General features: G+C 31.8%; 1 protein-coding gene and 1 pseudogene across 27 annotated transcripts; both read left to right on the forward strand.

Annotated features, from left to right (window-relative positions):
• Positions 1-259: 259 nt before the first annotated feature.
• On the forward strand, positions 260-12,421 carry LOC111299047 (uncharacterized). 26 transcript variants are annotated; one of them, XM_089747077.1, is made up of 19 exons: positions 260-450; positions 552-820; positions 2,353-2,420; positions 2,846-2,965; positions 3,052-3,151; positions 3,229-3,341; positions 4,302-4,395; positions 4,516-4,629; positions 4,790-4,858; positions 4,961-5,065; positions 7,286-7,391; positions 7,591-7,634; positions 7,766-7,878; positions 8,829-8,845; positions 9,031-9,140; positions 9,301-9,369; positions 9,472-9,576; positions 11,803-11,908; positions 12,053-12,421. In XM_089747077.1, the coding sequence occupies exons 4-19, from the start codon at positions 2,940-2,942 to the stop codon at positions 12,169-12,171; spliced, it is 1,410 nt and encodes a 469-aa protein (XP_089603203.1). In that variant the 5' UTR covers positions 260-450; positions 552-820; positions 2,353-2,420; positions 2,846-2,939; the 3' UTR covers positions 12,172-12,421. The 26 variants fall into 26 exon arrangements, 14 of the variants coding, with proteins under 14 accessions (XP_089603203.1, XP_089603202.1, XP_089603209.1 ...); XM_089747075.1 differs by having other exon boundaries at positions 308-450; positions 544-820; XM_089747076.1 differs by having other exon boundaries at positions 305-813.
• A 204-nt stretch (positions 12,422-12,625) lies between these two features.
• LOC149513634 (plastidic glucose transporter 4-like) lies at positions 12,626-19,739 on the forward strand (annotated as a pseudogene). The gene is made up of 5 exons (XR_016329662.1): positions 12,626-12,762; positions 15,307-15,575; positions 16,689-16,783; positions 17,246-17,313; positions 19,467-19,739. The product of XR_016329662.1 is annotated as a plastidic glucose transporter 4-like (transcript).
• The last annotated feature ends 6,623 nt before the right edge of the window (positions 19,740-26,362 follow it).

Consider the following 26,362-nt stretch of genomic DNA (forward strand, 5'->3'; position numbering starts at 1 on the left):
ATAAAAAAATAATACGATAAATTATAAAATAATAATTCGATTGGTAAAAAAATCAAAAAAAATTTTCAAATAAAAATTTAGTAATCATTTAAATTTTTTATATTTTATTATAAATAATTAAGCATTAAAATTTTTTTTTATTTTAAATCAATTAAATTCTTAAATATTTATTTTTATTTAATTAAACCTTTCATTCTATAAAAGATTCAATTGAAAATAGATTTTTAAAAATATAATTAATTAAAAATAGATTTGTAGTGTAATTCTCCACTAATTTTGTTCTCTTTCTCCCAACGGATTTTCCGAAGCTTTCTATTAAAATTACACTACAAAATAAAATCTCATAACCAAACAGAACCCAGAAACTGGATCATCCTTTCTCTCTTTCCACTCCGCCTTTGAATTCAAAATCTCACTCTTACTTCTCAGTCATTCTGTTTCTTGAATACGGTTCTGTTTTGATCTTTATTTCTAGATTTAATGTTCTTCTTTTTTTTTTTTTCTGACTGTTTTGATTTGTTGGTTGAATATACTTTTTTTTAGTGAGTCAGGTAATTCAGAATGCAGGCGTCAACACATTTAATCAAAGGAAATTTAGGCTTTGAGCTTTCAAAACAGACAGTTTTACCTTGTTTTGGTAAAGTTACGGAACGGAATTTAACTTTGAATCGTAATCTTTGGATCCGAAGTGGTTCCATTTGCAGCGGTTTAAACTCAGGTGCCGTTTCAATGGGAACTGAGCTCGCACGTGCCAGAAATGGCATCGAAACTGTCGTTCGCTCTTCGGTCAAATCTCGATCGGTCAAAGCCCAGGTTTCTGGTCTCTCTCTCTCTCTCTCTCTCTCTCTCTCTCTCTCTCTCTCTCTCTCTCTCTCTCTTTTTCTTTTTTTAATTTTAATCTGCGTTTCGGTTGAATTTTTTTAGTGAATTAATGTTAGATTTTTAAAGTAAGAAAAATTTCTTGATGAACGCATTGCATGTTTGATGAGATCGGTTTTTCTCTGCCTAATGATATTAAAGGCTGATACATGACTGATTGCGGGAGTAATAGATAATTTTGTTATTTGTTTAGATTTGTTATTTTCTGTTGTTTTGGGCTAGTGTTAGGCCCAGCTCAGGGGATAATCGATAAGGGGTAATATGGATATTTCCATATATTGCAACTGTCTGCTACAAAAAGGATGAACGTGAGGCATTGGGCACGAAAAGGAAGCAAATTCTGTTTTGCTCTCTCCCTCTTAATTCTTTGGATTTTTCTTTCCTCTCCTCTATTGTCTATTTTCTCTTTTCTATTATTTTTTCCTTTCTATTTCCCATCTTAAAGGACTGCATCAAAGGCACAAAACATTGCTCTTGTTAATCATCTGCATTTGTTTTAGTTATTAGACAGATATTTCAAATTCTTTTATGTACAAAAAAACTTCGGAGGCATTGCGTCCTGGGAATTGTAGGAAGCATCTTGTAAAGAAATGAGTCATTTTGGTTTTGTTTGGCTGTCAATTTCGATACTTTCCTTTTTGCTTCTTGAAAAATCAATGGAAAGTAAAAGTAAATAATATAAAATAACATCTTGTATTTGATTAAACCGGAAATGTGACACATTCAAAAGTTATTATTCCCTATAAAAGTAAATTCATGCATTTTGGTGTTTAAAAGGTTAAATTTTTTACTTTTAATTATATAGGAATATAACTTGATTTTGTTTCCAAGCATGCTTTTTGCTTCTAGTGCAAAATACAAGTAGCAAAAACAATAACTAAATTCTACTGATATATTCTATGGCACTATGGTGATGGTTTAGGGTATAACTAGTTACATACTTTATTCTTGCAAATGCGTTTAACTGATTTTGTTATTGTGTTAGTTTAATTCAGACGTAACATTCTTTCCACTAAAATCTATTAACTTGCATGGTTGTGTTGGTAATGTTGAATGTATGCTTGTCAGATTCTTTCTAACCTGCTTTTCTATATTGTTTTCAAATGGCAATTGGGCTGTAGAAATAGATAAGTATACTCTCCAGTAATACCAAAGCATCAGAGAGAATCAATATGGTTCATTTATGTGTCCCAAAAAAATATGATGCCTGCAACAAGGGATGTGGGTGAATGTTTCCAGTATTTTGTGAATGGTCAAACACTGGAGAAGATTCCCTCCATTGGTTATATTCTAGATAAAAAAAATATTTGTTGCAGAAATTTATGCAAAGAATCCATGATCGATATCTTGGCAGTTGGCATGCTCCATTTTTTTTTTATCATATGGCTTATTTGTTTGTTGCTTTGTGCTTGGCTTTGATAATGCTACACTCTTCTAATTCCCCCCACCCTCCTTTTCTTTTTCTTTCTTCAGGGTGGTAAATGGTGCTCTTGAATATCTATCTAAGGATCTAGGGATTGCTGTAAATACTGTCATGCAAGGCATGTGTTGTGATCTTTAATTACTATGAAAATTCAGCCTCTTAATTTGTTTCTTTTTCCTTTCCTTTCCTTTTCCTTTGATTTGTTGTTTGTTTCTAAAATCTTTTCCATGTGTATTTTGGTCTCTCATAAACCAAATTCCCATAACACGTTTATTACTTGAAGATTATTTAGTGAAATTAAGTGAAATAGAGCACATTCAACTCCCCATTCTGTTCATCTCTCGTCATGTGTTTTGTTTATAAAAGTGAAATGGCTTCGCTTGTAATCATTTGAGCAATGTCAGACATTGTTGGATTGTTTTTTTGCCTTTTTGTCAATTTGGTTATTTTGATTATGCGTGTAATTTGTTAGTCTTTAAATTGTACAACTTTTCAACTAACTAGCTAACTTCTTGTTACGTTATGTTAATCTGAGTAGTATAGGTTGTCAGCACACTCCTTGCTGGTGCCACTGTTGGTTTATTTACTGGGGGAGAACTAGCAAACAAGTTTGGCTGGACAAGGACTTTTCAATTAAATGCTATCCCTCTTATTATTGAAGCGGTTCTTACTTTGTATAATTTCATTAACTATCAGCTTGTCTACTGTCATAGAAAACTAATTCTTCAAAATGCCTTAAATGTTTTCAGTGATACGGCCCAGACTGTCCAGACTATGATAATTGGCCACTTACCGGCTAGTGTTGGTATTGGTATATCATCTGCTATTGTTCCACTTTACATATCTGAGGTATTTTTCATCTTTATTATTTGCTTTAGTTGTCTAGTTTTTTGGAAACATCTGCTGACATTCTTTCTATTTGTCAGATCTCACCAACTGAAATCCGTGGTGCCCTTGGATCTATAAACCAACTTTTTATATGTATTGGGATTCTGGCAGCGTTGGTGGCTGGATTACCTTTAGTTGGAAACCCGCTATGGTATATTATCCTAGAACATTTTATACTTGTGTCACATGGTTCATTTGGTATGTTAAATTGTGTTTTTACTATTTGTCTGGAAACTACTGAGCATGCATTCAATCATGCATCTAAAGAGTTTGGACCCTTCTAACTATTGATGAGAATTGTAGTTAGAAGTTTCTAAAATCTGGGTTGAATTTGGTAATAAAGCTTAAAAGTTCTTTCTTTTTTCTTTTTCTTTGGTAGCTATAATTGGTAGAAAATCTTTCCCTTGCAGGTCTCCGAGACCATTCTTCCTCTCATTGGGCCCTTTTCATGGAATGATAGGCTTATTTTATCCCTTTTTTGCATTATTTTTTTCTTTTTTTTTCTTCATTCATCTTGCTGGCAAAAGGGTGACGGGTAGAATAATAAGACATGGGTTAAAAGGATAAAAATGACCTTTCCTTTACTAATCATATTGGGCAAATGTTTTTAGACAAAGCACAATGGTGTAATATAATTCATGTAGTCAATCCCACACACTATGCTGTGGGATTAGGCTTCTTTGTTGTCCATTTGTTGTCATTATACTATATTCCTTGTAACTGTATTCCCTACGCACCTGAGCATTTGTCTCAATCATAGGTGCATGTACCTCCCTGCTCAAAGAGCCGGGGGCAAATCCCTTCTTCCCCAAAAAAGTTGTACTAGATAAAAAAAAAGGAAAAAAAAAAGAAAAAGCTCCATCTGACTAGTTTGAATGTCTAATTTTTTTGTTTGCTTTCTGATCTATCTTTACTTTTTGGATCTTCTTCTGTGTTTGTGAGATTGAGTGAATAGGTCAGGAAAATGCCTCTGCATCTCTATACATATTAATGTCGTGCATGATGTACCAAAATGTAATTGAGAATTGGGTTTCTTTTGCAAATAAATTTTTGTGTCTACTTAAGCATTTACACTAACTAGTTCTGTCTTATTTATATTTTTTTCTATTAGGTGGAGGACAATGTTTGGTATTGCTGCTGTCCCTTCCATTTTATTGGCACTAAGAATGGCTTTTTCCCTAGAAAGTCCTCGGTGGCTTTTTCAGGTTTGATATTGGACTACTCAGTCTCTTTATTTTGCATTTCTATTCCTCTCACATCGATATATATATATATATATATATATATTATTGATTCCTTATTGATTGAACACATCAATTTCGCAGCAAGGGAAAATTCCTGAAGCTGAAAAATCTGTAAGAACATTAAATGGAAAGGAAAGAGTTGCTGAGGTTATGTATGAGTTAAGAACTGCAGGTCAAGGTTCGACAAAACAAGAAGTAGGTTTTTTTTTTTTTTCTAATTTGTTTAGAAATAATTTGGTTTTTTGGTGAATTCTCTAAATTTAGAGAGAGGAGCTGTTTTAATATGGTCTTTTTGTGGCATGTATGTGTTGTGATAAACTTTGATGGTTTTGTTCATGTTTATTTTGCCCTTTAGTATATTGGAGTTGAGTATGGAAAAGGTTTTGAGACTTTGAGGCTGGACGGGCCTTTAAAGGTTGATGTGGTAAGGAATTTAAGTGACTCTACATTCACTTGATTGGTTTGTCAGGGTTTTCAATGAGTTTGGCCATCTTATTGCCTTACGAATTTCTTTTGGTTTGAATAGGATTACTTGAATGATAGATTACAAGAAGGTTTTCTTAAGCGAATTCACTATACCGTGAAACCAAATGAAGCATATGGTCTAATTCTCTCTTGGGATAATGTGGTGGTAAGTCAAGCATTTTTCATATATCTCAGAGTCATATGATGATGGATATATACTTTTAGTTGACCTTTTATGTATATTTACTAGTCTTTGTGATGTGGGATTAAATATAGTAAATTAAGGATGTGATATAACAGTCCTAACCAGATAGAAAATAAATGGCTATCATGTCAAGCATGTTTTTAGCTTTGTTTCTCTTTTAAATAAGGTACTTGAATTTAGTGTTATCAAGTGTGCTAGGTGCACTATAGGCTCTAGAACCCTTATATTGGTTGAGGTGCAATGTGCAAAAAAATCGCCTGCCTAAGTGAAGTAAGGTGCAATATGTATATATGTGTGTCTACATATAAAAAAGCTTAAGACATATAATTCTGATAATACACTGTAAAGACTGGTCCATTTCTAAATTCTGTCCTACAAAACATGCAAAACTTCCTCTTTTCTTTTTTGGCCAATATGAAGAAAGCCTTTGTTTTTGCAATGGCTATACCTACAACAGTGGCAGTAAATGGGGGCTTGAAGATGGGAAGTGTTTCACAAGCTTATTTAGAGAGCAAAATAGTGAAGGAGACAAGGTCTTTGGTATCTGAGCTTTTTCGCCAGTTCTATAATCTTGGATGGGTCTCAAAAATAGGTGGTAGCATTGCCATGAAGGTTCATGATAGTTGTATCCCTAAGCCTCAGGAGCTCAACCTTATGTCCCCTTCTGGTACCTATTTCTCTATCAATCACATTTTTTTGCCTTCTGTATAGTTAGTATTGAAGCTCAAAGGTGTGTTTTTTAAACTTTTTTTTTATTATTTTTTAGTTTTTGATATCTGGACCATTGTTATTGTAGCTTAATTATTGGTTGTCTTATTTTTTGGTTCTTGGATCCTGGCTATTTGTTGCTGAAGCTTAAAGTTCTGTTTTTTGATGACTAATTTGGGAAGTTTGACTTGGGTTAATACTTTAGCTGCGTTATTATTATGATTATTATTATTATTATTATTATTTTAACTTTTTGGTTTTTGGGTTTTGTTATGCAAGCTAAAAGTTGTATTTTCTTATGATTAATTTGGGATGTTTGATATTTTACGTATTTTATTGTCTTAGCTTAGTATTTGCTTTTCACGGTTCTTTTGGCTTATGTGCATTTCATATCCAAGCTCAAGTCAGTCTTTGTCTATTAATTTGGAATGTTTGCTATATGGGTTGTTGTTTTTCTGTGAAAGCTAGGTTTCATTCTTTATTTTCATCTACTAAAATTGATGTATTCTTGCATTTTTATAAGGCTGTACTACCATCCATTTGATGTTAATGATGCCGAGAATTGATGGTTGAGATGTTGAAGATTAATTGTAAATAGAAAAACTCATAAGAATTTGAATAAAGACGGAATACTGTTATTGGATTAAAATGATAAAAGTTCACCACCAAGACTAGACACTAAGGGATAAATAAACAACACCAAAAGAATTTTAATCAAGGATATAGAACTATAGAAGTTCACCACTCTAGTAAATTCACCTAAGAGATACAGAACTTGAGAACAATCTAAAAGATTGCTTAAGGATAAAACAACTCTATTCTACCTTAAGATTGCCTTTTTTGGATTGCTGAATTGATGGGATCGCCTTTAATCTTGTCTTGTTGAAATTGTGCCTAAAATCATGGGATTTGCATGTGAATACAATAATCTGTAGTGTGAACATAATTAGCTACCCATTTACTCCTGCAAATTACAAGCCTTGCACATTGATAATATGCTTAATATTTGGTGTCTAGGTTCATCCATGAATCTGACCATCATCCCATCCATTTTCATGCTCTCCTTTTCCAGCTAGTGTGAACACAATCTCTCTATTCTAGCCTCTCTTATTTCTACATTTGTTTAGTGGATTTGGATCAATGATAGGCCCATCTTAGTTTTGGATAAGTCCTTCTTAATCTCTGCCCAAGCTGTAAGATGTGTTGAGACTCTGGTATCAGTTAAAGTATGCCATACGCATATTTCAGGTAGCAGTTATTTTAGGAGATGCTCGCCATGCTCTAGAGATATGCAGGCGTGCAGCAGAAATTGCAGATTATCATATCAAGAATCAAATTTAAAATGTGAATTCTTCTACACGTAAATAAGCTTTCTAGAATGATTAGAATTTGTTGCGAGGTTTGCATGTTGTTTTATTTTGATTAACCAATTATTTGTTGTGATGACCAATTTTGTTTGGTGGAGCTGACAAGCTCAAGGAAGAAGTGAGGCTAATGACTACACTTGAGGAAGAGATGGAGCATAAAGATAAAGTAAGGATGGTCAAGCTCCGCGCTCTAGGTAACATTCCTTTAATTGGTAAGCTTCTGAAGCAGAAAATGGTACCTAAGAAAATAGTCCATCATATCGTACAGGTTATTGGAGCGGTTCTTATGTTTCAATTAGATGCTATCCCTCTTATTATTGGAGCGGTTCTTACTTTGTATCATTTTATTAACTATTAGCTTGTCTACTGTCATAGAAAACTAATTCTTCAAAATGCCTTAAATGTTTTCAGTGCTACGGCCCAGACTATCCAGACTGATAATTGGCTGCTTACTGGTCAGTGTTGGTATTGGTATATCATCTGCTAATGTTCCACTTTAGATATCTGAGTTATTTTTCATCTTTACTATTTTCTTTAGTTGTCTAGTCTTTTGGAAACATCTGCTGACATTTTTTCTATCTGTCAGATCTCACCAACTGAAATCCGTGGTGCCCTTGGATCTATAAACCAACTTTTTATATGTATTGGGATTCTTGCAGCGTTGATGGCTGGATTACCTTTAGCTGGAAACCGGCTATGGTATATTATCCTAGAACTTTTTATACTTGTGTCACATGGTTCATTTGGTATGTTAAATTGTGTTTTTACTATTTGTCTGGAAACTACTGAGCATGCATTCAATCATGCATCTAGAGTTTGGACCCTTCTAACTGTTGATGCTAATTGTAGTTAGAAGTTTCTAAAATCTGGGTTGAATTTGGTAATAAAGCTTAAAAGTTCTTTTTTTTTTTTGTTGGTAGCTGTATTTGGTAGTAAATCTTTCCTTTACTAGTCTCCGAGACCGTTCTTCCTCTCATTGGCCCCTTTTCATGGAATGATAGGCTTATTTTATCCCTTTTCTGCATTATTTTTTTCTTTTTTTTTCTTCATTCATCTTGCTGGCTAAAGGGTGACGGGTAGACCAATAAGACATGTGTTAAAAGGATCAAAATGACCTTTCCTTTACTAATCATATTGGACAAATGTTTTTAGACAAAGCACAATGGTGTAATATAATTCATGTATTCAATCCCACACACTATGGTGTGGGATTAGGCTTCTTTGTTGTCCATTTGCTGTCATTATACCATATTCCTTGTAACTATATTCCCTACACATCTGAGCATTTGTCTCAATCATAGGTGCATGTATCTCCCTGCTCAAAAAGCCGGGGGCAAATCCCTCCTTCCCCAAAAAAGTTGTACTAGATTAAAAAAAAAGAAAAAAAAAAGAAAAAGCTCCATCTGACTAGTTCGAATGTTTAATTTTTTGGTATGCTTTCTGATCTATCTTTATTTTTTGGATCTTCTTCTGTGTTTGTGAGATTGAGTGAATAGGTCAGGAAAATGCCTCATCACTATGCATATTAATGTTGTGCATGATGTGCCAAAATGTAATTGAGAATTGGACTTCTTTTGCAAATAAATTTTTGTGTTTACTTAAGCTTTTACAATAACCAGTTCTGTCTTGTTTATATTTTTTTCTATTAGGTGGAGGACAATGTTTGGTATTGCTGTTGTCCCTTCTATTTTATTGGCGCTAGGAATGGCTTTGTCCCCAGAAAGTCCTTGGTGGCTGTTTCAAGTTTCTTATTGGACCACTCAGTCTTTTTATTTTGCGTTTCTATTCATCTCACATTGATATATATAATATTGATTCCTTATTGATTGAACACATCAATTTCACATCAAGGGAAAATTCCTGAAGCTGAAAAATCTGTAAGAACATTAAATGGAAAGGAAAGAGTTGCTGAGGTTATGTATGAGTTAAGAACTGCAGGTCAAGGTTCGACAAAACAAGAAGTAGGTTTTTTTTTTTTTTCTAATTTGTTTAGAAATAATTTGGTTTTTTGGTGAATTCTCTAAATTTAGAGAGAGGAGCTGTTTTAATATGGTCTTTTTGTGGCATGTATGTGTTGTGATAAACTTTGATGGTTTTGTTCATGTTTATTTTGCCCTTTAGTATATTGGAGTTGAGTATGGAAAAGGTTTTGAGACTTTGAGGCTGGACGGGCCTTTAAAGGTTGATGTGGTAAGGAATTTAAGTGACTCTACATTCACTTGATTGGTTTGTCAGGGTTTTCAATGAGTTTGGCCATCTTATTGCCTTACGAATTTCTTTTGGTTTGAATAGGATTACTTGAATGATAGATTACAAGAAGGTTTTCTTAAGCGAATTCACTATACCGTGAAACCAAATGAAGCATATGGTCTAATTTTCTCTTGGGATAATGTGGTGGTAAGTCAAGCATTTTTCGTATATCTCAGTCATATGATGATGGATATATACTTTTGGTTGACCTTTTATGTATATTTATTTGTCTTTGTGATGTGGGATTAAATATAGTAAATTAAGTATGTGATATAACAGTCCTAACCAAATAGAAAATAACTGGTTATCATACCAAACATGTTTTTAGCTTTGTCTCTCTTTCAAATAAGGGACTTGGATTCAGTGTTATCAAGGGTGCTAGGTGCACTATAGGCTCTAGAACCCTTATATTGCTCGAGGTGCAATGTGCAAAACAATTGGTTGCCTAAGTGAAGTAAGGTGCAATATGTATATATGTGTGTCTACATATAAAAAAGCTTAAGATATATAATTCTGATAATAAACTGTAAAGACTAGTCCATTTCTAAATTCTATCCTACAAAACATGCAAAACTTCCTCTTTCTTTTTTGGCCAATATAAAGAAAGCCTTTGTTTTTGCAATGGCTATACCTACAACAGTGGCAGTAAACGGGGGCTTGAAGATGGGGAGTGTTTCACAAGCTTATTTAGAGAGCAAAGTAGTGAAAGAGACAAGGTCTTTGATATCTGAGCTTTGTCGCCAGTTCAATAATCTTGGATGGGTCTCAAAAATAGGTGGCAGCATCACCATGAAGGTTCATGATAGTTGTATCCCTAAGCCTGAGGAGCTCACCTTTATGTCCCTTTTTGGTACCTATTTCTCTATCAATCACCTTTTTTTTGCTTCTGAATAGTTAGTATTGAAGGTCAAAGATGTGTTTTTTAAACCTTTTTGTGATTATTTTTTAGTTTTTGATATCTGGACCATTGTTATTGTAGCTTAATTATTGGTTTGTCTTATTTTTTGGTTCTTGGATCCTGGCTATTTGTTACTGAAGCTCAAAGTTCTGTTTTTTGATGACTAATTTGGGAAGTTTGACTTGGGTTATTATTTTAGCTACGTTGTTGTTATTATTATTATTATTATAACTTTTTGGTTTCTAGGTTTTGTTATGCAAGCTAAAAGTTGTATTTCTTATGATTAATTTGGGATGTTTGATATTATAGGTTTTTTATTGTCTTAGCTTAGTATTTACTTTTCATAGTTCTTTTGGCTTATCTGCATTTCATATCCAAGCTCAAGTCAGTCTTTGTGTATTAATTTGGAATGTTTGCTATATGGGTTGTTGTTTTTCTATGAAAGCTAGTTTTCATTCTTTATTTTCATCTACTAAAATTGATGTATTCTTGCATTTTTATAAGGTTGCACTACCATCCATTTGATGTTAATGATGCCAAGAATTGATGGTTAAGATGTTGAAGATTAATTGTAAATAGAAAAACTCACAAAAGTTGACAACTCATAAGAATTTGAATAATGTCATAATATTGTTATTGGATTAAAATTATAAAAGTTCACTACCAAGACTAGACACTAAGGGATACAAAAACAGACAACACCCTAAAAATTTTAATCAAGGATATAGAACTATAGAAGTTCACCACTCTAGGAAATTCACCTAAAAGATGCAAAACTTGAGAACAATCTAAAAGATTGCTTATGGATAAAACAACTCTATTCCTACCTTAAGATTGCCATTTTTTTATTGCTGAATTGACAGAATCACCTTCAATCTTGTCCTGCTGAAATGGTACCTAAAATCATGGGATTTACATGTGAATGTAATAATCTGTAGTGTGAACATAATTAGCTATCTATTTATTCCTGCAAATTACAAGCCTTGCACATTGATAATGTGCTTAATATTTGGTGTCTAGGTTCATCCATGAATCTGACTATAATCCCATCCATCTTCATTCTCTCCTTTTCTAGCTATTGTGAACACAATCTCTCTATTCTAGCTCCCCTTATTTTTACATTTGTTTAATGGACTTGGATCAATGATATGCCAATTTTAGTTTTGGATAAGTCCTCCTTAATCTCAGCCCAAGTTGTAAGATGTGTTGAGACTCCGGTGTCAGTTAAAGTATGTCATATGCATATTTCAGGTAGCAGTTATTTTAGGGGATGCCCACCATGCTCTAGAGATATGTAGGTGTCAGCAGAAATTGCAGATTATCATATCAAGAATCAAATTTTAAATGTGAATTCTTCTACGTGCAAATAAGCTTTATAGAATAATTAGAATTTGTTGCGAGGTTTGCATGTTGTATTATTTTGATTAACCAATTATTTGTTGTGATGACCAATTTTGTTTGGTGGAGCTGACAAGCTCAGGGAAGAAGTGAGGCTAATGACTACCCTTGAGGAAGAGATGGAACATAGAGATAAAGAAGGGATGGTCAAGCTCCGCACTCTAGGTAACATTCCTTTGATTGGTAAGCTTCTGAAGCAGAAAATGGTACCTAAGAAAATAGTCCATCATATCATACAGGTTATTGCCAATACATCCTTTCTCATCCATGGAACTCAAATTTATCGTACGTTATGCTAAATCATTTTTTGCCTATTTTGTCAAATAGGGAACTTTTGGGCCCTAATACTAGAGCTTGCCCTGCAGAGGAGAATGTTGAAGCCATTTGTCAGGTCTTCAACACTATTGGTAAGCAACTTGATGAGAGTTCAAAATCACAGCGCATAAATGATATGTACTTTACGAGACTGAAGGAATTGATTTCAAATCCTCTGCTTGCGCCAAGACTGAGATTTATGGTTCATGATGTTCTTGATCTGCATGCAAACAAATGGATTCCCAGGCATGAGGAGGTAACTCATAAATGCCATCAAATTCTGTGTTAGATTAGATATTTTTTTGTGTTGTGTAGAAGGCACCAATTAGGTAGCTTCTTGTGGCTTATAGAAAATGTGATGGTCCTTTTATTGGGCAAAAATCAGTGTCCAGACATTCTTGTGGCTTTGATGACTTTTACTTGGGCAATAGCCAATGCTCAAGTCTATCTTTGATAGAGATTAAGAGTGAGCCATCATACCAAGACGCATTAAAGACTTGCTCAAATCTTAGTTCTTCATTTGATGGTTCATGCCAAAAATGCACCGATGCAATGCAAAATGTGGTGGATAACCAATCGGAACTGTTGCAAAGGAAAAAAAAATCATATTGAAAGAGCAATATGTGGATTGGCAGTTGTTATTTCAATTGCTGCTGCAAAAATTGATAATTACCCTTTCATCGATGATTTGTTTAGATGTACGTCTTCTTCAGACAATTTAGGTAAGAATCAGAAATTAGGTAGTATCACTTTTACCTTTTTTTCAATTATTTTGTTTTGAGTTATAACTGTACTGTTTTGCCTAACAAATCATAGCTACATCAAAATGAAATGCAAGTGTAACCATTTTTCTACTTGTTACTGTTGAATACAAATCGAGGGCTATTAGGCTGACATGGTAGGAGCAAACTTTAAAGATTACTTTTCATTATTTATTTATGCTAAGATGCATTGGTTTTGACATGCTAACCAAATTGAAACATATAACTTTTTTACTCTATAAAGTCTTTCAACTTCTAATACTCACTAAAATGATTCTGGTGTTGGTGTTGCATTCCATGCTCCTAGGCGTGAGGAGGTAATTCATGAAAATTTGCTTTGCATTCCATGCTCTCTCTTGACACCAAGATTGGTTTAGTTAATCTATTCGGTGCAACTAGATTTTTTTGCATTATATAATTACTAATTATGCTGTTTTCATTGAGTATTTTCTTTGAATTTTCATGGAAGAATGATAAAACTTGATAGTTCCAACTGCAACTAAGAGAGTTCAAGAGCTGGAATGGTTAAAGAAAGACTTGGAGAGGGGAAATTAGGAGTTGCAGGCTTTGTAGAACTAGGAATTAACAACATAAACTTTTTCTTAAATTATTACTTTATATTAACTACTGTAACTTTGGTCACAGGTTTCATCTCACGCTTTGAATTTTTTTTTTTAATGTTACTTGTAAACTTTATCATAACTAGAATTAGACTTGTATTTAATTGTAAGATAATTTTTTATTTTTTAAAATTATATTTTAAATATAAAAAGTAAAATTTTTATGTCAAATTTATACAAATCATTATTTAAATAAATATTAATTTAATAAAATACTAAAAATTATTATAACAAACTGAGTGAAATCCCGACATTAGTATATTATAAATTACATAATATGCTAATTTAATATAATATCTTAATGAATTTTTTTATCTTATCTCATTACACTTTTACTAAACAAATAGCATCTCATGCTTAATTTTTAATCTCATAATACATTTATCAATTTCACCATTATCGTTATCATTATTTTTAATCTTTATTATGTTAAATAGATTTTACCCATTTTGAAAAAAAAATTGTTTAATTTCTCTAAAAGGTAAGTGTATATATTTTTTTCATAATTTCTGTCATTTTATCTTTTTTAATTTAAAGTATTTTGTAATGAAAATAAAGATGGAAAATCACCATTTCTTTTATTCTCTTTCGTCTTTTTTTTTTATATAAATATAATAATTAAAATAATTTTTTTCTTACTTTTTTCACGTAGCTGTTACATTTAAGAATATTTATTTTTTAGAGAATTTATTGAAAGCAACTATTGGTTGAAAAAATCGTGATAAACTTTATGGACAAATTTTCACATCAAGTCATGTATATTTATAATTGTGTTTTTACTTATAATATATATGTTTACATATTTGCCTCAATTAAAAGAATCTTTAAAAGATGGAATTTTGAATTGGTACTCACATAAGATGAGATTTTAAAATTTAAATTAATCTACAATTTAGATGATAAAAGCTTGTTTTAGCTTAACACTAAAAAATAATACGATAAATTATAAAATTATAATTCGATTGGCAAAAGAGTCAAAAAGATTTTTAGATAAAAATTTAATAATTATTTACGTTTTTGATATTTTATTATTATTAATTAAACACTATTTTTTGTTTTAATTCAATTAAATCTTTAAATATTTATTTTTATTTAATTAAATTTTTAAATATTTATTTTTTTAATTAACCCTTTCATTCTCAAAAAAATTCAGTTGATAAAAATAAATTTTTAAAAATATAATTAATTAAAAAAATAATAAAAATTTAAATAATTATTAAATTGTAATTCCAAAAATTTCTTTATCTTTTTATGTAATTCAATTTGAATAAAAAAAAAAAACAAGAATTTATTGCATGAGAAGCGCCCACGTCAATGTCAACACGATTATAAATCTAATTCAAAATAATCTCACGTAATCATATATCCATCCAAACACCGATACTCTCAACGTAATTTACATTTCTTATTATTCTCGTTTAAAAAAAATTTTATGCCTTTGATTCTGTGAATCTCCACAAATTGATTAGTATATTGTAAAATTTAAAATTTTATAATTAATTAACTTCAATTTTTTGAAAAAGAAAAAACAAAAGAAAGAGAGAGAATAATGGATTGAATTCTCCACCAATTTTGTTCTTGGAAAGTTTTTAGTAAGCAAACAGTTTTTCTTTTTCTCTCAACGGATTTTCCGAAGCTTTCCATCAAAATTACACTACAAAATAAAATCTCACATCCAAACAGAACCCAGAAACTGGATCATCCTTTCTCTCTCTCTCCACTCCGCCTTTGAATTCGAAATCTCACTCTCACTTCTCAGTCATTCTGTTTCGTGAATACGGTTCTGTTTTGATCTTTATTTCTAGATTTAATGTTCTTCTTCTTTTCTTTTTTTTTTTACTGTTTTGATTTGTCGGTTAAATATATATTTTTTTTGGTGAGTCAGGTAATTCAGAATGCAGGCGTCAACACATTTAATCAAAGGAACTTTAGGCTTTGAGCTTTCAAAACGGAGAGTTTTACCCTTTTTTGGTAAAGTTACGGAACGAAATTTAACTTTGAATCGTAATCTTTGCATCCGAAGTGGTTCCATTTGCAGCGGTTTGAACTCCGGTGCCGTTTCGATGGGAGCTGAGCTTGCACGTGCCAGAAATGGCATCGAAACTGTCGTTCGCTCTTCGGTCAAATCTCGATCGGTCAAAGCCCAGGCTTCTGGTCTCTCTCTCTCTAATTTTAATCTGCGTTTTGGTTAAATTTTTTTAGTGAATTAATATTAGATTTTTAAAGTGAGAAAATTTTCTTGATGAACGCATTGCATGTTTGATGAGATCGGTTTTTCTCTGCCTAATGATATTCATGCCTGTGGGAGTAATAGATAATTTTGTTATTTGTTTAGATTTTTTATTTTCTGTTGTTTTGGGCTAGTGCTAGGCCAAGCTCAGTAGCTGGGATAATCCATATGGATATTGCCATATATTGCAACTGTCTGTTACAAAAAGGATGAACGTGAGGTATTGGGCACTCACGAAATGGAAGCAAATTCTGTTTTACTCTCTCCCTCTTAATACTTTGGATTTTTCTCTCCTCTTCTCTATTCTCTACTTTCTCTTTTCTATTATTTCTTTCTTTCTATTTCCCATCTTAAAGGACTGCATTAAAGGCACAAAACATTGCTCTTGTTAATCATCTGCATTTGTTTTAGTTATTAGACAGATATTTCAAATTTTTTATGTATAGAAAAACTTCGGAGGCATTGCGTCCTGGGAATTGTAGGGAGCATCTTGCAAAGAAATGAGTCATTTTGGCTTTGTTTGGTTGTCAATTTCGATACTTTCCTTTTTGCTTCTCAAAAAATTAATGGAAAGTAAAAGTACATAATAAAAAGTAGCATCTTGTATTTGATTAAACCTGAAATGTGACACATTCAAAAGTTATTATTCCCTGTAAAAGTAAAGTCATGCATTTTGGTGTTTAAAAGGTTAAATTTTTTACTTTTAATTATACAAGAATATAACTTGATTTTGTTTCCAAGCATGCTTTTTGCTTCTAGTGCAAAATACAAGTAGCAAAAACAATAACTAAATTCTACTGATATATTCTATAGCACAATGGTGATGGTTTAGGGTATAACTAGTTACATACTTTATTCTTGTAGATGTGTTTAACTGATTTTGTTATTGTGTTAGTTTAATTTGGACATAACATTCTTTCCACTAAAATCTATTAACTTGCATGGTTGTGTTGGTAATGTCGGATGTATGCTTGTCAAATTCTTTCTAACCTGCTTTTCTATATTGTTTTCAAATGGCAATTGGAATTATTCTGCAGGTGGAGACATTGAGGATTTGAAACTGATCAACCCTCAGGGGAAATCATCTGGGATGGTTCTGCTTGGGTGCTATATTATTTGGTTACCATCTAGGGTATATACCAGTTCAACCCAGAAGGAACATGCTCTTGTTTCTTGGTTCTAAACTTGTTAATTTAGTGATCTTAGAATCTATATTATACCTTAGACAATTAGTTCTGTAGAAACAGATAAGTATACTCTCCAGTAATACTAACGCATCGGAGAGAATCAATATGGTTCATTATGTGTCCCAAAAAAATACAATGCCTGCAACAAGGGATGTGGGTGAATGTTTCCAGTATTTTGGGAATGGTCAAACACTGGAGAAGATTCCCTCCATTGGTTATATTCTAGATAAAAGAAATATTTGTTGCAGAAATTTATGCAAAGAATCCATGATCGATATCTTGGCAGTTGGCATGCTACATTTTTTTTATCATATGGCTTGCTTATTTGTTTGTTGCTTTGTGCTTGGCTTTGATAATGCTACACTCTTCTAATTCTCCCCACCCTCCTTTTCTTTTTCTTTCGTCAGGGTGGTAAATGATGCTCTTGAATATCTATCTAAGGATCGGGGGATTGCTGAAAATACTGTCATGCAAGGCATGTGTTGTGATCTTTAATTACTATGAAAATTCAGCCTCTTAATTTGTTTCTTTTTCTTTTCCTTTGATTTGTTGTTTGTTTCTAAAATCTTTTACATGTGTATTTTGGTCTCTGATAAACCAAATTCCCATAACACATTTATTGCTTGAAGATTATTTAGTGAAATTAAGTGAAATAGAGCACATTCAACTCCCCATGCTGTTCATCTCTCGTCATGTGTTTTGTTTATAAAAATGAAATGGCTTTGCTTGTAATCATTCGAGCAATGTCAGGCATTGTTGGATTGTTTTTTTTGCCTTTTTTTCAATTTGGTTATTTTGATTATGTGTGTAATTTGTTAGTCTTTAAATTGTACAACTTTTTGACTAACTAGCTAACTTCTTATTACGTTATGTTAATTTGAGTAGGATGGGTTTGTTAGCACACTCCTTGCTGGTGCCACTGCTGGTTCATTTACTGGGGGAGAACTGGCAGACAAGTTTGGCAGGACAAGGACTTTTCAATTAGATGCTATCCCTCGTATTATTGGAGCAGTTCTTACTTTGTATCATTTCATTAACTATCAGCTTGTCTACTGTCATAGAAAACTAATTTTTTAAAATCGCTTAAATGTTTTCAGTGCTATGGCCCAGACTGTCCAGACTATGATAATTAGGGTTGGTAGCCCAACCTGTACCCGGTGGGTTCTGACTTGACCCGACCTTATAGGGTCGGTTTTTTTTTTTTGAAAATCGGGTTTCGGGTTGGGTCGGATTGAGTATTATTAAAGAAGAATAGGGGTCAGGTCAGGTCGGGTTTTAGGGAAACCCGACCCGATCTGATATTATATAAAAAATTATTTTTTAATTTTTTATTTATATATATTTATATATTTATATTTAAAAAATAATATTTTATTAATTTTGGGTCGGGTCGAGTATGGTTTATATAATATCGGGTCTGGTTGGATTTTGGTATGAAAAAAATAAAAAAAATTTCGGGTCGGGTTCGGATGTGAGCAAAAACCATCCCCGACCGACTTGTTTTCATCTTTATTATTTGCTTTAGTTGTCTAGTTTTTTGGAAACATCTGCTGACATTCTTTCTATTTGTCAGATCTCACCAACTGAAATCCGTGGTGCCCTTGGATCCATAAACCAACTTTTATATGTATTGGGATTCTTGCAGCGTTGATGGCTGGATTACCTTTAGTTGGAAACCCGCTATGGTATATTATCCTAGAACTTTTTACACTTGTGTCACATGGTTCATTTGGTATGTTAAATTGTGTTTTTACTATTTGTTTGGAAACTACTGAGCGTGCATTCAATCATGCATCTAAAGAGTTTGGACCCTTCTAATTGTTGATGAGAATTGTAGTTAGAAGTTTCTAAAATCTGGGCTGAATTTGGTAATAAAGCTTAAAAGTTTTTTCTTTTTTTTTTTTGGCAGCTGTATTTGGTCGTAAATCTTTCCCTTACTAGTCTCTGAGACCGTTCTTCCTCTCATTGGCCCCTTTTCATGGAATGATAGGCTGATTTTATCCATTTTCTGCATTATTTTTTTCTTTTTTTTCCTTCATTCATCTTGCTGGCAAAAGGGTGATGGGTAGACCAATAAGACATGGGTTAAAAGGATAAAAATGACCTTTCCTTTACTAATCATATTGGGCAAATGTTTTTAGACAAAGCACAATGGTGTAATATACTTCATGTAGTCAATCCCACACACTATGCTGTGGGATTAGGCTTCTTTGTTGTCCATTTGCTGTCATTATACCATATTCATTGTAACTGTATTCCCTACACACCCGACCATTTGTCTCAATCATAGGTGCATGTACCTCCCTGTTGAAAGAGCCGGGGGCAAATCCCTCCTTCCCCCAAAAAGTTGTACTAGATAAAAAAAAGAAAAAGCTCCATCTGACTAGTTCAAATGTCTAATTTTTTGGTATGCTTTATGATCTATCTTTATTTTTTGGATCTTCTTTTGTGTTTGTGAGATTGAGTGAATAGGTCAGGAAAATGCCTCTTCATTGCTATACATATTAATGTTGTGCATGATGTGCCAAAATGTAATTAAGAATTGGATTTTTTTTGCAAATAAATTTTTGTGTCTAGTTAAGCATTTACACTAACTAGTTCTGTCTTATTTATATTCTTTTCTATTAGGTGGAGGACAATGTTTGGTATTGCTGCTGTCCCATCTATTTTATTGCCGCTAGGAATGGCTTTGTCCCCAGAAAGTCCTCGATGCCTGTTTCAAGTTTCTTATTGGACTACTCAGTCTCTTTATTTTGCATTTCTATTCATCTCACATCGATATATGTAATATTGATTCCTTTTTGATTGAACACATCAATTTCGCATCAAGGGAAAATTCCTGAAGCTGAAAAATTTGTAAGAACATTAAATGGAAAGGAAAGAGTTGCTGAGGTTATGTACGAGTTAAGCACTGCAGGTCAGGGTTCTACAAAACAAGAAACAGGTGTTTTTTCTTCTCTAATTTGTTTAGAAAGAATTTGTTTTTTTGGTGAATTCTCTAAATTTAGAGGGAGGAGCAGTTTTAATATGGTCTTTTTGTGGTATGTATGTGTTGTGATAAACTTTGATGGTTTTGTTCTTGTTTGTTTTGCCCTTTAGTATATTGGAGTTGAGTATGGAAAAGGTTGTAAGACTTTGAGGCTGGACGGGCCTTTAAAGGTTGATGTGGTATGGAATTTAAGTGACTCTACATTCACTTGGTTGGTTTTGTCAGGGTTTTCAATGAGTTTGGCCACCTTGTTGCCTTACGAATTTCTTTTGGTTTGAATAGGATTACTTGAATGATAGATTACAAGAAGGTTTTCTTAAGCGAATTCGCTATACCATGAAACCAGATGTAGCATATGGTCTAATTTTCTCTTGAGATAATGTGGTGGTAAGTCAGGCATTTTTTGTATATCTTAGAGTCATATGATGATGGATATATACTTTTAGTTGACCTTTTATGTATATTTACTTGTCTTTGTGATGTGAGATTAAATATAGTAAATTAAGTATGTGATATAACAGTCCTAACCAAATAGAAAATAAATGGCTATCATGCCAAACGTGTTTTTAGCTTTGTTTCTCTTTTAAATAAGGTACTTGGATTTAGTGTTATCAAGGTGGTGCACTATAGGCTCTAGAACCCTTATATTGCTTGAGGTGCAATGTGTAAAACAATTGGTTGCCTAAGTGAAGTAAGGTGCAATATGTATATATGTGTGTGTACATCTAAAAAAGCTTAAGATATATAATTCTGATAATAAACTGTAAAGACTGGTCCATTTCTAAATTCTATCGTACAAAACATGCAAAATCTTCTCTTTCTTTTTTGGCCAATATAAAGAAGCCTTTGTTTTTGCAATGGCTATACCTACAACAGCTGTAGTAAACGGGGGCTTGAAGATGGGGAGTGTTTCACAAGCTTATTTAGAGGGCAAAGTAGTGTAAGAGACAAGGTCTTTGATATCTGAGCTTTGTCGCCAGTTCTATAATCTTGGATGGGTCTGAAAAATAGGTGGGAGCATCACCATGAAGGTTCATGATAGTTGTATCCCTAAGCCTGAGGAGCTCAACCTTATGTCCCCTTCTGGTACTTATTTCTCTATCAATCACCTTTTTTTGGCTTCTGAATAGTTAGTATCGAAGGTCAAAGATGTGTTTTTTAAACCTTTTTATGATTTTTTTTTTAGTTTTGATATTTGGACCATTGTTATTGTAGCTTAATTATTGGTTTGTCCTATTTTTTGGTTCTTGGATCCTGGCTATTTGTTATTGAAGCTCAAAGCTCTATTCTTTTATGACTAATTTGGGAAGTTTGACTTGGGTTATTATTTTAGCTGCGTTATTATTATTATTATTATTATTATTATAACTTTTTGGTTTTTGGGTTTTGTTATGCAAGCTAAAAGTTGTATTTTCTTATGATTAATTTGGGATGTTTGATATTATAGGTTTTTTATTATCTTAGCTTTGTATTTACTTTTCACGGTTCTTTTGGCTTATGTGCACTTCATATCCAAGCTCAAGTCAGTCTTTGTGTATTAATTTGGAATGTTTGCTATTTGGGTTGTTGTTTTTCTATGAAAGTTAGGTTTCATTCGTTATTTTCATCTGCTAAAATTGATGTATGCTATCCTTGCAAATAAAGCAATGCTCTTGCAAATTTATGTTGCTATGAAGGCCATGCCTTGGTACTGTGCTCTCCCAACTCTTTCTGAATACATGGTTGAAAATGGCTGGACAAAATGTCATGCTAGAATAAGCGATGTTGGTTGGCTTCCCTATGTAGTATATTTATTTGTATATCTCGTGCTGGTGGAGTGTGGGATTTAATGGATGCATCGAGAGTTGCATGATATAAAACCTCTATACAAGTATCTTCATGCAAACCATCACATCTACAACAAACAAATACCCTTTCTCCATTTGTTGGTAAGTTATTTCCTATGCACTCTAGTTTCTATGGTTTGTAGTTACTTCCACCGACTAAATTTTACTTGCTTGTCAAAGTTTGCACCATATGCGAGTAGTGCTTTTTTCATTATCTTGCTTAACAATAGACACAGCTTATGCTTGTTTTATATATCAAATTGCAGACCTATTCATTTATAGATAGATAAATGAATAAGGTCATACTTGACAAGTTTAGTTTAAAAAGGATTCAGAATCGGCTTGTTTTGCTAGTTCGGTTTTTTGGGCTCTCATACTCTTTTATAGTGTGACCATAGCAGACTTTAGATTTGAATGCAAAAGATGCCTTGAATTGACATAAGTTTAACCATTATCTTTGTCAACTTGCATGTGAGATTATTAATTTGCTTTGCACTGTATTTTTCTTATTGAAACTAATGTTGCCGCCTAGCTCCAACTTAGGTAGGTAAACCATTATTCATATCTTGGATTGTAGAAAATTTAAAGAACAATTGTTCTTATTTCTTCTTATTCAATCTACAATGAAAGAGTAAATCTGAATATATAAGAATAGTAAAGTTCCTTATTAGGAAACAAATGACAGGAAATAGAAAACAAAAAATAATAAAATGAAGGAGAATTATTCTATTCTAAAATAAAAACAAATCCTTAAAAACTTGACAATCAGAATAGTTAACTTAATCTGAAGAGTAAATGAGAAATATTCTTAAAATAAATTAGAAAATCAAGTTGCACTAATGTAGGAGAATTAGATTTTTACACTTTTCCTCAAGTTGGGTTATGAATGTTAATCATACTTAGCTTGGATTTCAATTCGTCAAAAATGCTTTTAGGAAGAGTTTTAGTCAAAATATTTGCAATTTGTAAACTTGCAGGGATATAGGCCAGTTTGATCAACTCGTTTTTTGTCTTTTCTTTTATGAAATGTTGATCTAGCTCTATGTGTTTGTTCTTATCACAGTAAACAAGATTTTTGGCAATACTTATAATAACCTTATTATTACAAAATAGTGTCATAGATGTTACAGTTTGAACTTTTAATTATCCAAGTAACCTTATCAATCAAATTCCTTCACAAATATCATAGGACATTGCTCTAAACTCAACCTCACCATTGCTTCTAGCTACAACAGCTTGTTTTTTACTTCTCCAAGTGACCAAATTACCCCAAATATGTGTAATATTTAATAGTGGACCTTCTATTTGTTATTGATCCAGTCTAATCAACATCTGTGTACACTTCGACTATCTTGTCCATTGATTTTTTAAAATATAAACCTTTACTAGAACTGTTCTTTAAGTACTGTAGGATGCGATGAACAACCTTGAAATGCTCATTGGTTGGATTATTCATGTATTTACTTACCATCTTTACTACAAACTCGATATCAGGTTATGTGGAAGAGGTAAATAAGCTTCCCAACTAGTCTTTGGTATCGCTTTTTGTCTGTGAGAAAGCTTCCATTTTGACTTTCAATTTTATTAGTTGAGTCCATGGGCGTATTGACAGGTTTGCATCCAATTATATAGGTTTCTTTAAGTAGATCAAGTACATGCTGACGTTGAAACATTGATATTTTATTCTTAGACCGAGCCATTTCCATTCCAAGGAAATATATAAGGAACCCCAAGTCTTATTTCAAACTCCTTTGTAAGGAGTTTTTTCACATCATCTATTCCTTCTCCGGTGATTATGATATCATCTACATAAACAATAGAAATAACTTTTTTTCCTTCATTAGTGAACTTAACAAACATAGTAAGTTCATATTGATATTGAAAGAATCCACACCTTTCACTGCTTTGGTCAACTGTTCAAACCAAACCCAAAGAGATTGTTTAAGTCCACACAAAGATTTTTGGAGTTTGCACACTTTGCCTATGTTGTTTTGTCTTTTGAAACAAAGGGGAATTTTCATGTAAACATCCTCCTTTAAGTCACCATTTAAGAATGCATTTTTGATATCCAATTAGTGGAGAGGCCAATCCAAGTTGGTTATTAGTGACAATAGAATTTTAATTGAATTGAGTTTAATTACCGGAGTAAATGTCTTTTCATAGTCTATCCCACAAGATTGAGTGAACCTGTTTGCAACAAGTCTAGTTTTGAACCTATTTATACTTTCATCTACATTGTGCTTTATTGTGAAGATTGACTTACATCCAATCGAGTTTTTTCGTTTGGGTAAATCTGAAATTTTTCATGTCTTATTTTTCTTTAGTGCCTTGATTTTTTCGAGAACTATTGCCTTCCAATTTGATTCATTAAGGGCTTCTTTGGAATTTGCATGTTATCAAGGTTAATGGTAAAGGCTCAAAAGTTTGGATTTAACCTTTCATATGAGATATACTTACAGATAGGGTATCAGATGCATGATCTCACACTTTTTTTTAATGCCATAGGAATGTCAAGGTCATCAGCTGGCTCACAAGTTTTAAATTTAATAGGGACATTACTTGTGTCAGTTTTAAGTTTTTGGAGACTCGGATCGGGTTGATTTTTAGTGCTGGGTTGTGTACAGTTGTCCACTTTTTGTGATTTTTGCTTCTTTGAGTAGACTATCATTTTTTCTATTTTTTCTTGCATAAATTTAGGGTTTGAAAAGTTAAGAGTTGTCTAAATAGGTTGGGTTTCAGAATTTGCATGGCTGATAGGCTAGGTGGGTTAAGAATTTAGTTTTGAAAAGGTTGATTACGAATCTGGTTTTGAAGAGGTTGGTTGGGAAATTGGTAAGTCATCAGTTAAAAATTGATATTCCTGAGTAGTATTCTTTCTCTGAATATCATTTTTGTTATAGTATGAAAGATTCTTAAAGAAGGTAACATCCATAGAGATAACTGGCTTATGGTAGCCAAGTGTTCATAGTGATGTTGCTTTTTTATTTTCGATGTCAGCTTTCCTATTATTATGAAGTAAAATTCACCAAGTGTTGGATTATTCACCTACCAATAAGGAACGTGAGCTGAATTTCGATCGTCATGAGATAGGTTAGTTTTACCTTACTAATGGTAGCATCACAATAGTAATTCAACATAGTATGAAAGGAACCATTGATTCGCACAATTGATCATTGTACTTGGTTGAAAAGTCAGTGGCACGAAACTACTGTGTGTTAGATTATGACTGAACGCCTCTAAAGTAAGAATATGTTAATATATATTACTAAATCTTATATTGTTAATTAAATATTACTAAATCTTATAAAATTATGATTAATAATTATCTATCTCAAATCATAATCAAATCATTATGACTTTTTTTTTTGTCATAAACTGTTTCTGGTCATAAAAGCTTTTTCAAAATAAAATAGTACTAATTTATTAAAATTCTTAAAATTAATAAGTAAAAAATTTAAAAAATAAATTTGTTTAACGAGCAAGTTCAAATAGTTTGACTATTTGAATAATTATTTATTTCAAATCGTTATGATCTTTTATTTTATCATAAAATAATTATTTTATGACAAAACAAAAGGTCATAACGATTTTAAAATAAATAATTGTTCCGATAGTCATAACTATTCAAAATTATTTGGTAAATAGATTTGAAATAAGCTTGTATAAATAGAAAAAATTATTTTATGACAATACAAAAGGTTATAGCAATTTGAACTAGATAGTTGTTCAAATAGCCATAATTATTTGAACTTGTTCAGTAAACAGATTCATTTTTTAAATCTCTCACTTATTAATTTTTAGAATATTAATAAATTAGAATTATGTTATTTTGAATAAGTTTGTATGAACAAAAATAATTGTTTTTGTGAGAAAACAAAAGGTCATAACGATTTGAAATAGATAATTGTTCAAATGGTCATGATTGTTTGCATTGGTCAAGCCAAAAGATACATTTTCTAAATCCATTACTTATTAATTTTTAAAATATTAATAAATTAACATTACTTTATTCTAAATAAGATTATATGAACAGAAACAATTATTTTATGATAAAACAAATGGTCATAACGATTTGAAATAAATATTTGGTTAAATAGTTATAACTAATTAAACTGGTATAGCAAACAGAATTATTTTTTAAATCTCTTACGTATTAATTTTTGAAATATTAATAAATTAATATTATTTTTATTCCAAATAAACTTATATGAATAAAAATATTTGTTTTATGACAAAACAAAAGGTAAAAACAATTTGAAATAGATAATTATTCAAATAGTTATAATTATTTGAAATAGTTTTGTAAATAGAATTGTTATGACTTTTTGTTTTGTAATAAAATAATTGTTTCTGTTCATACAAGCTTATTTGAATTAAAATAATATTAATTTATTAATATTTTGACAATTAATAAGTGAAAGATTTAAAAAATAAATATGTTTACTAAATAAGTTCAAATAGTCAAGACTATTTGAATAATTATCTATTCAAATAATTGTGACCTTTTATTTCGTAAGAGAATTTATTAATATACCAAAAATTAATGAGTAAGAGAATTAAAAAAATGAATCTGTTTGTCGAATAAGTTCAAATAGTTATGACTATCTAAATAGTTATCTATTTCAAAACATCATTACCATTTGTTTTATCATAAAATAATTAGTTCTGTTCATGTAAGCTTATTTCAAATAAAATATTATAAATTTATT

Source organism: Durio zibethinus, chromosome 18, assembly GCF_047325235.1.
Source record: "Durio zibethinus cultivar Kanyao isolate XHJ-2024 chromosome 18, ASM4732523v1, whole genome shotgun sequence".
Lineage (NCBI taxonomy): Eukaryota > Viridiplantae > Streptophyta > Magnoliopsida > Malvales > Malvaceae > Durio > Durio zibethinus.

What these genes read in the sequence shown, in the direction of transcription:
- LOC111299047 (XM_089747077.1), top strand. Translation starts at nt 2,940, where the DNA reads ATGCTATCCCTCTTATTATTGAAGCG. An exon ending in TCTCTTGGGATAATGTGGTG is followed by an intron (nt 9,577 to 11,802) that starts GTAAGTCAAGCA and finishes GGAGCTGACAAG; the next exon opens with CTCAGGGAAGAAGTGAGGCT. An exon ending in AGGTAACATTCCTTTGATTG is followed by an intron (nt 11,909 to 12,052) that starts GTAAGCTTCTGA and finishes TTTGTCAAATAG; the next exon opens with GGAACTTTTGGGCCCTAATA.